At 38.3% G+C, this 9746-nt stretch overlaps 1 protein-coding gene across 1 annotated transcript; it reads right to left on the bottom strand.

The window, feature by feature from the left end:
* Positions 1–1221: 1221 nt before the first annotated feature.
* Positions 1222–5140, bottom strand: LOC107767085 (ankyrin repeat-containing protein At5g02620-like). Its single transcript, XM_016585998.2, has 3 exons — positions 4690–5140; positions 3465–3874; positions 1222–2864 (listed from the first exon to the last, which is right to left on the bottom strand). Exons 1-3 carry the CDS (start codon positions 5021–5023, stop codon positions 1983–1985), a joined length of 1626 nt encoding a protein of 541 aa, XP_016441484.2. The 5' UTR covers positions 5024–5140; the 3' UTR covers positions 1222–1982.
* Positions 5141–9746: the final 4606 nt, after the last annotated feature.

Genomic DNA, 9746 nt, shown 5'->3' on the forward strand with positions numbered 1-9746 from the left:
ATCAATTTTTCACTAAAATAAAGATAAAGAAAATGTGGTTGAGTGCATTTAAGGAAGGTCTGAATCTTAGCATCAAGAAATTCATGTTCCCTGAACAACTCGAATCAAATTAGAATATAGTAGGAGTGCAGAACATTTGTTTTCCTTTTTTCAAACAAATGGTAGCAATACTATGAAGCTATAACAGTTTTAGTATGTCATTAATAGGTGGTCCGCGATTGTACCATATGTATTATGATTCTTTTAAAGTTATACAGACTTTATACAGCAAACGACACGCGAAGCATGTCACGAGATATGTAGCTCCCAAGGGTTCAGTTGTTCAACAATTCAACTAGTACATGACTTGAGTTTAGAACAATTCAATTATTATCTATCTTTCATGCTCTTCTTCGCTTGAGGTAAGTCACAGGTTCAAGCCGCGGAAGCAACTACTAATGCTTGCATTAGGTTAGGCTGTCTACATCACACTTTTTAGGAGCGGGCATTTCCTGGACCCTGCATGAATACGAGATACTTTGTGCACCAGACTGTCCTTTTGCACACTTTAACCAAAGATAGATCTTAGGAGAACTCTGGCCATTTGCTCTAAGTCCTGATCTTCTTCTGGATTACCCTTTGCTATTCAAACTATGCCTAAATATAAAAGTTGTAATATACAAGTCAGACGGGTAAGGACATGGGTGTACAAGGGATGTATTGCTTTAGGCCTACACCTAAAAAGATGAAAACATTTGCACACTGAAGTAGAGATAATGTTTCCATGAACACTAAAGGTTGAGTCATTTGCTGTCAAAACTCTAATTCTCATGCCAAATTATGGCAATGATTATTGATGCCAAAGATTCTAAAAGATTGCACTTTTAACACACTGTGTCTACAATTGTCAAGTGACACAAACCAATGACTGTTAAATTAGAAAGAGGATTTAAAGTTTCATGTTGACAGCAAGAATCCCCTTTAACTATGTAGCATTCATGAGATCAAACTATATGTCCCACTTTAAATCTTGGTGAATCAATAACTATTAGTAGATAGTTTAGATACAGTTTGGCTTTCTTAAATGTCCTACTATATGTCAAGTGAATGAATGAACAAGAAGAACTGAAGCATATAACAGAGATACAAAGTTGGAAACCAATGATCTGTGCACAGAAGTAAGATGCTCAAAATTCTATCTAGAAGGGCTGTTGGTGTTTATCAGAGAAAGCACAAATGACATAAAGAAGAAAATGAGAGATGTTTTATTAAGCTGAATGAAGAGCTGTTTAAATACAAAGAGATCCCCAACAGAATTGCAGTAAAAACTGAAACAGAAACTTCCTAATAATCAACCAATAGCTACATGCCTAAAGACTAGGAAATTCACAACTAAAAATCTTAAGCCCGGGAACAGAAAATATCTAAGTATCTTCTGCAATTTAAAAAAACATATCAGCAGCTACGTCATCGCCAACTCAGCTGCTACATCAGCATAATCAAATAACAGCTCATGAGGCATCTTGCAACAAGGGCATAAAATTCTACACTTCACTTATCTTGCTCATATACTAGTTGTTTTTCACTTGGGCAAAGCTAGCAGCTACCAGTAGTAAAATGTTCATAATTCTAAGAATGGCATAAGATCCTGCACTTTCAATTATGTTGCTCATATACTACAGAAAAACTAGCGGCTACTACATTGAAGCTTGAAGGTACTACATTGAAGCTTGAAGAGGAGTCTTGGAGGACGGTAAAATTGTCTTCTTATGACCTATATGTCATGAATTCGAGCCCTAGAAGCAACTACTGATGCTTGCGTCAGGGTAGTCTGCCTAAATCACACCTTCTTGGGATGCGGCCCTGCCCCGAACCCTACATGAACGCAGGATGCTTCCTGACCTGGCTGCCCTTTTTTACTATATTGATGCTTGAAGTGTAAGCATCAAATATTATTACACAAGAATATACAGGCTAATAGCTAAATACAAGGTGTAGAAGAACTAAATAGCATATAGTTTCTTATACTCATCATCCGGGATCTCTGATTCTGACATGATCGATATGGACCGTGACAAGGACTTGCTACTCCGAGCTGACTTGCGCAAACTTCTCAAATTTGAAGACTCAATCCGGTGCATAACTACCCAATAACACAGTGTCCCTAGAGTCGTGACCATGATAAAAGTTCCCATAAAAGTTACTGCAGTTGCCATCCATCTCTCTTCTTTACCTACAACAACATAAGACAGTGCAAGAAAGGCTACAGACACAAATGCACAAGCCAACCACATTAGCTTGTTGATAATCGACATCATTTGCTTCTTGGCTCTTCTTTCAACAACCACGATTGATGTTTGAACCACCACAACAGCTAATGATATGAAGAGTGCAAGAGAGTCAAATATGAAGAAAATTGCAAAAGGGAGTTGAGGAGCAATATTTCCTTCTCCTAATGAGTATCCAGGAGGAATATGCTTACGGTTATCAACATATTGGCCTGGTAGATTAAATATAGCAGCAAAAGCAACAGTGGCAATAAGAACTGCAACGACTGTGGTGGAATTTATTGCATTGTTGAGCCCTTCCGAGTGCATTTTGTTCAGACGTTTCGCTATGTTTTTCACTCTCTTTTGTGTTTGAAAAGTGTGCTCAAGCTGATTGTGAACATCATGTTTTATGTCACTAATGGTTTGTTTCAGTTCTTTGGCTGAACGCGTTGGTAATACTAGCTTCATGTTCTTTGCACTCAGGATACCATGTTCCTTTAGAATTGTTTCTATCTCTGACTGCCTTACTTTCTCAGCAATGTCAAGAGCAGTCTCACCAGATTTATTGATGGCGTCCCACTTCATCCGTTTGTCCTTTACTAACGCTTGAACAATCTGCATGAGATATGATAGTTAATCGACAATTTGAAACACTTTCCCTTACCAATATATGGTAAGAGTCCAAATATTATAACACGGACTAAGACGGCCGTGCAGCTTATAACATTTATGTTGAGCTTTTGAAAAGAAGATTTTTCTGTGTATTCATATGAACATAAAAGAACATGTAAAATATTTGACTCTGGCGCAATTATATAACATATGGAACTACATAACATACATGTGGTAAATATTTCAACTATAATCTGCAATCGGATAGGATTGTCACACTTTCAGTAACAGAACAAAGTGTCCAGATTTTGTGTCAAGAGCTCTTTTTCTTTCTTAAATCTGTGTTCAGTCTGAAGGGGAGCCTTGACTTAACTGGTAAAGTTGCTGTGACTAGGAGGTCACAAGTTCGAGCCGTGAAAATAACCTCTTACAGAAATACAGGGTAAGGCTGCGTACAATAGACCCCTGTGGTCCGACCCTTCCCCGAACCCCGCGCATAGCGGGAGCTTAGTGCACCAGCTGCCTTTTGTTTTAAAATCCGTGTTCAGTCCAACACTGCCAAATAAAATGAAATACAGGTATAACATACATATGAAAAATTACCTCTACGCGGCCTTTTCGTGTTGCAATATGCAAAGCAGTATTACCCTTTCCATCAATAATTGTAGCCAAAGAAGGATCTGATTGAATAAGCTCATTAACAACATCAACACTTTGTCCTTTAACTGCCATATGAAGAGCAGTTTGGCCCTTTTTATCTCTCCAATTTAAGATCCCTTCTTCTTTGCTTAAAAGTGCTTTCACAACTGCAACATGTCCATTTCTTGCTGAAGAATGAAGTGCTGTTTTCCCATTGTTCTTTGGTATTGTAGCTAAACTGCTATTAGTGTCCAAGAGGAAATTGACTACATTAATATGGCCTTGTGATGCTGCAGTGTGAAGTGCAGTGGAATTTGACTGATCAAATGTAACTGATAGCTGTGGAAAAACCTCAAATAGTACCTTCACCGTTTCTGCAACAAAATCCAATCTTTTAGTATCTATGATCAAAACTTCATTACTAGTTGTAATTACTACTACGGATAAGAGGAAAATCAAATTTATAAGACTTAACATTGAGGGAACTTCCATCATTTGTTTTTTCATTCATTAAAAGATTACTTCTTTAAAATTAAAGATGGTGTTCGGCCAACTTGCATGCACCTCGATTATTCCACTGCTACCTTCTAGCTCCATCAATATAGGTATCGGCAGTGGCGAAGCCAGATATTTCCAAGAGAGGTTCAAACTTGAAAAAAAGGGCAGCCCGGTGCACTAAGCTCCCGCTATGCATGGGGTCCGGGGAAGGGCCGGACCATAAGGGTCTATCGTAGGCAGTATTAGACTGCATTTCTGCAAGAGGCTATTTCCACGGCTCGAACCTGTGACCTCCTGATCACATGGCAGCAACTTTACTAGTTACGCCAAGGCTCAAACTTGAAAAAAGTTAAAAAAAATTCCTGATAAAGCGTGTTCAATAAATGTTATGTACCTCTAAAATCTGATATTTTACTTATATACGCAATGTAATTTTTTGATAAAATGGTGGTCAATTGACCACGCTTAGCAAAGGGTAGCTTCGCGCCTGGGTATTGGTTGACTCTGGCCACCAAAGTTTAGGCAAATAGAAAGAAAACGCCTAGTTTATTTTTTATTTCTATTGGATTTGAACCTAATTTCTCACACTTTTCACCTATTGACCGTTAGGCCAATTTGTGCTTGTTATGTGAAATTCTATAAGTTCATAGATAAACAAGATAATGAAAAACCACTTAAAATAAAAAATTACCAAAATCACCCTGTTTAGCAGCAACATGAAATGCATCATAACCATTTCTTGCCTTGATACTAGCTGTTCCAATATCATAATACTTAATCATCTCTTTCACTAAATCCAAATGACCATATTCAGCAGCAACATAAAGAGCAGTTTCAGCAGACTGATTCTGCTTTGACAATAATTCTACCAATTCTCCTTCTACACAGCCATTGATTATCTCCAAAGCCAATTCAAGATTCCCACCTCTCACTACTGAATGAAATTCAGTGTCTCCTCTTTTTCCTGTTAACTGTTTTGTCATCTTTTTCCCGGAAAAAATTTGCTGCCCAACAGAAGTTTCCATTACTCTCAGCTGAAAATTAAACAGTTCCTTAGCAAAGTCTTTAAGTGAACATGTAATATGAGGTGCTCTAATTTTCTACTAATTTATGACATGGCCAAACTACATATTTTTCGCACTAAAACAATGGGTTTTAGATAATGACATAAGTTATTATTAGGCTAAGTTGGTCCACACGCTTGGTCCAGTCATTTTCACTATGAGACATAAATTAAAAAACTACAAGGACTTTCAACCAGGAAAGACAAAGAAAGTCAACTCATTTCTAGAAAGCAATCAGTGATTTGACTTTATTAGTTGAAAACACAATGGTGGGTCAAATATTGAAAATAAAAAAAATTTAGATGTGTTTCTGTATAGGTCAAAATATGTCTTCAGAATATTTTGGCCAAAATAGTATTAGAAGAGGAGTTGCCAAATCGTCGTTTGTCGAAATGGCCAAAGGAACAACGAAGTCAGTGGTCGAAGAGTCAACGGGGTCGTAGTCGAGGTGTCAACAAGAGTTGAGGCCGAGGTCAAGCTCCGTTGACAGAACCGTAATGGCTAGTTTTCAAGATAGAATACTAAAGAGAATATTCTCTTCACTTGTACTATTAGGATTTCCTAGTAGCATGTCCCATATAAATAGAAAAAGAGACAATGATAGGGGGACATGTGACATTCATTTGCAAAAATACACACTTGACTTGAGAAAGAGAATCAAATCTCACTTGCTAAGATACAAACATCACATTTTCACTAAAATTTTTGTCTATACTTTTCCACAAGATCCAAGAATAACTAAAATATTCAAGTGGATAGCCTATCATTCTTCATTGTCAGAAGGAACATCCATTTATTCCATCTTTTCTTGGGTGAATCATTCCTTTTATTTACTTAAATATCATTTATTATTGTTTATTACTGTATGGGTCAAAATTAGATCTAGTTTAGCGAATGCAGACGGACGGGATGAGGCCGAGGTCGAAATCGAATATGGTTCAGTGTCGAGGAGTCGCCCATAGGGAGAGACCAGTGCCGAGGTCTAGTAGAGAGAAAACGAACACAGCAGTTAGGATGCTCCTAGGGTTGCGAGCACGAATATTCTATTCCCTCATTTTGTACTTTTTTAGAGTTTTCTAAGGATATCCCTTATAAATAGGAAGAGAAAGGAAACAAAAAGGGATTTGAAACTTCTATAAAAGAACATCTTGTAAAAGAGTTGACTATCAAGAATAGACAAAAAGCTTGTCTTCTCTCTTTTGTTTGATTCCATTATATAACATTCTTATTTAGTTCACAAGATCCGAGGGCACATTGTTCACTATTATTTCATGATGTCACACGTTGCCTCTGAAGAAGGAATCATCAACCTCATCTAATATTTGAGTGACTTATTGCTTCTTATTACATTAAATACCATTTATCACATTTATTGCATGCATTCATTCTCATATTTATATCTATTCATTGGCCATTAACTCGACATTTGTTGATCAGAACACGGTTCATATTATCTAAGTTGTTAGATTTCGGATCTAGGATTTATTACTTTTAACTTGGATTCACCCCTTATCCATTCATTAAATTGATTTAACTAAAAAGGTGTGACGACCCGACCCGTCGTCTCGTGAGTTACCGCCCAGTTTTCCCCATTTCCTATTTCTTTATGCTTCATTATCAGTGTTGGGTGTGAACGAGTTGATTTGGATTGGTTTTAGTAGGAAATGAGACACTTAGTCTCTTTAAAGAAGGTTTGTTTTAAAAAAGTCAACCGGATGTTGACTTATGTGTTAGAGGGATCGAATTTGAATCACGATGATTCGATTAGCTTCAGGGGATGATTTGTGACTTAGGAGTGTGATCAGAAGTAATTTTGGAGGTCCGGTGTAGAATTAGGCTTGAATTGGCGAAGTTAGTATTTTGGCGAATTTCGGTTGATAGGTGAGATTTTGATCTGAGGGTCGGAATTGAATTCCGATAGTTATTGTAGCTTCGTTATGTCATTTGTGATGTGTGTGCAAAATTTCAGGTCATTCGGACGTGGTTTGGTTGGGTTTTTGATCGAATGCGTGTTTTGGAAGTTTTAAAAGAACTTAGGCTTGAATTCGATGTAATTCGATGATTTTAGTGTTAGTTGAGGTGTTTTGATGATTGGAGCAAGTTTGGATGATGTTTTAAGACATGTTGACATATTTGGTTAGAGTCCCGAGGGGCTCGGGTGAGTTTCGGAATGGTTTCGGGCCATTTTTAGGCCAATTTAACTTGCTGGATTTTTGACAGCAAGGTTCGAAAATTTTGATGCGAGGAGCATAATTTGGAAGCTTATATCTCGTAATATATATGAAATCGAAAAATGTATAAAACATGAAAGTTGTAGCCCTTATATTCCAGTTTCCAGAAATATAAACCATTTGTCATTCGGACATTTGTACAGAAAGTTATGATCGATTGAATATGGCTGGTAAAGCTGTCTCTGGTGGACTTTTAGTGACGAAACTGGACTTTTAGTGACGAGCGGACAGAAACTTAAGGACCAAAAATGCTGATTTCTTCATTTTCGTTTTGGGATTTTTGGAGCTCGGTTCTTGGGCGATTTTGAGGTGTTCTTCACGATTTCAACTCAAGTAAGTGTCTTATACTCGAAAGTGTTTATATTACATAAATCCATGGTTATTTTCATCGTTTAATTCGGATTTAAATGGAAAAATCAAGTTTTTTGCAAAATCTTCCAAAAATGAAAAATTAAGATTTGGAGGTCGAGTTGTTGTCGGAATTTGATAATTTTGGTATGGTTGAACTCGTATCGGAATGGGTTGTCGGATTTTATAAGTTTCGCCAGATTCCGAGATGTGGGCCCCACGGGCAAATTTTGAGTGCAATTTCGGGTTTTTAATGGAAAGTGTAGAATTCCATATGGAATTAATTCCTATAATTTTTATTGATTGAATCGAATTATTGTGGATAGATTCGACGCACGTGGAGGCCAATTCGAGGGGCAAAAGCGTCGCGAGCTAAAGAAGTAGCCGGTTCGAGGTGAGTAATTGATGTAAATGATGTCATGAGGGTTTGAAACCCCAGAATTTCACATCGTAACGCTATATTGAGGTGACTTGCACGCCGGATAACGGGCGTGGGGTAGAGCATCGTTGGGGATTGTGACTTGGTCCGTCCCGAGAGATGTTTTTACCGTGTTTTCTACTTGAACTAAATTGAGAATCACCTTACTTGGATTTAATTGTTACATTTGGGCTTCCTCCCAATTATTTGAATCCTTCAGGGATTGATATCACTGCTTTCGCATATTTTGCATATCATTTGACCTCGGTCCAAGGTTTTAAATACTGTTTTGCAAACTCAGCCATCTTTCTAAGATTTGAAAACTTAAATGATATTTCTAAATGATATTTCGGGCTGAGAACTACTGTTTTACAAATGCCCAAGGGGCTTATGATGATTTCTGTACTGAGCATGGATCGGGCTGCGCGCCGCAACAGTCTTATATTGATATTGAGGCCGAGAGCCTGGTTGATTACATTGATATTGAGGCCGAGAGCCTGGTTGATTACATTGATATTGAGGTCGAGAGCCTGAGTGATTATACTGAGATTGATATGAGGCTGATGACCTAGATTTGATGCCACGAGATGGCTTGATATTGCGCTTGGGCTGTAAGAGCCCCCCGGAGTCTGCACACACCCCCAGTGAGCGCCGTCGACGATAAATAAATGGATAGCTCGGGCTGCACGCCGCAGTGGGTACTAGAGTGTACCATCATATGCATTGCATTGCACTCATGTATTTGTTTTTATCTGTTATACTTGTCTCAGTATTTGGTACTCTGACTTAATTGACTTGTTGCTTCACTATTTGTTGTTCTAAACTTCCAGTTATAGTTTACTTTGTATTTTTCCATGATTTCTTATTCTCAGCCTTTATTTATGTTTATTACTCACTGGGTCGGAGTACTCACATTACTACCTGCACCTTGTGTGCAGATCCAGGTACACTACAGGCTGAGTGAGGATTTGTTTAGCAGAGCAGCAGTATCCGGGAGTATCGAGGTAGTTGCATGGCGTTTGCAGCCTTGATCTCTCCCATCTATCTCTATCTTTTATTCCGTATTTTTCCTAGACAGACTTGTAATAGGTGGATATTCTGTATTAGAGGCTCATATTCGTGACACCGGATTCTGTTGGGCTATGGTGTAGTATTTTAATTGAACTTCCGTAGATTTTATTATTAATTATACACTTGAATGAAATGACTTAGTAAATTCTATGTGATATTTATCTATAATCTGAATAAGAATTTGGGATAATATTGTTGAATAGTCGGGCTTGCCTAGCAGTGTGTTGGGCGCCATCATGACCGGGGTTGGGGTCGTGACAAGTTGGTATCAGAGCCTATGTTACTTGGTCTCGCGAGTCATGAGCCGGTTTAGTAGAGTCTCGCGGATCGGTATGGAGACGTCTGTATTTATCCTTGAGAGGCTGCAGAACCTTTAGGAAAACTTCACATTCTTGAATTCTTATCGTACGTCCTTGATTCATCTTGAAAAGAAACTTTTGAAATTTCTTCCATGCGTTCGTATGCGCGCATGGGCGCTCAGTATCAGATGTGCCTCGATGGCTTGTGATTCCCCGATCGAGGGGCGAGGTGTTATCTCTGTGAGTTTATGGTGGGCCAGTCTGGAGGACTTGAGGTTGGATCTTTGCCTATGGCGGGGGCGCCGAGGTGCTGATTG

This window comes from Nicotiana tabacum, chromosome 10 (assembly GCF_000715075.1).
Source record: "Nicotiana tabacum cultivar K326 chromosome 10, ASM71507v2, whole genome shotgun sequence".
In the NCBI taxonomy this organism is placed as follows: domain Eukaryota; kingdom Viridiplantae; phylum Streptophyta; class Magnoliopsida; order Solanales; family Solanaceae; genus Nicotiana; species Nicotiana tabacum.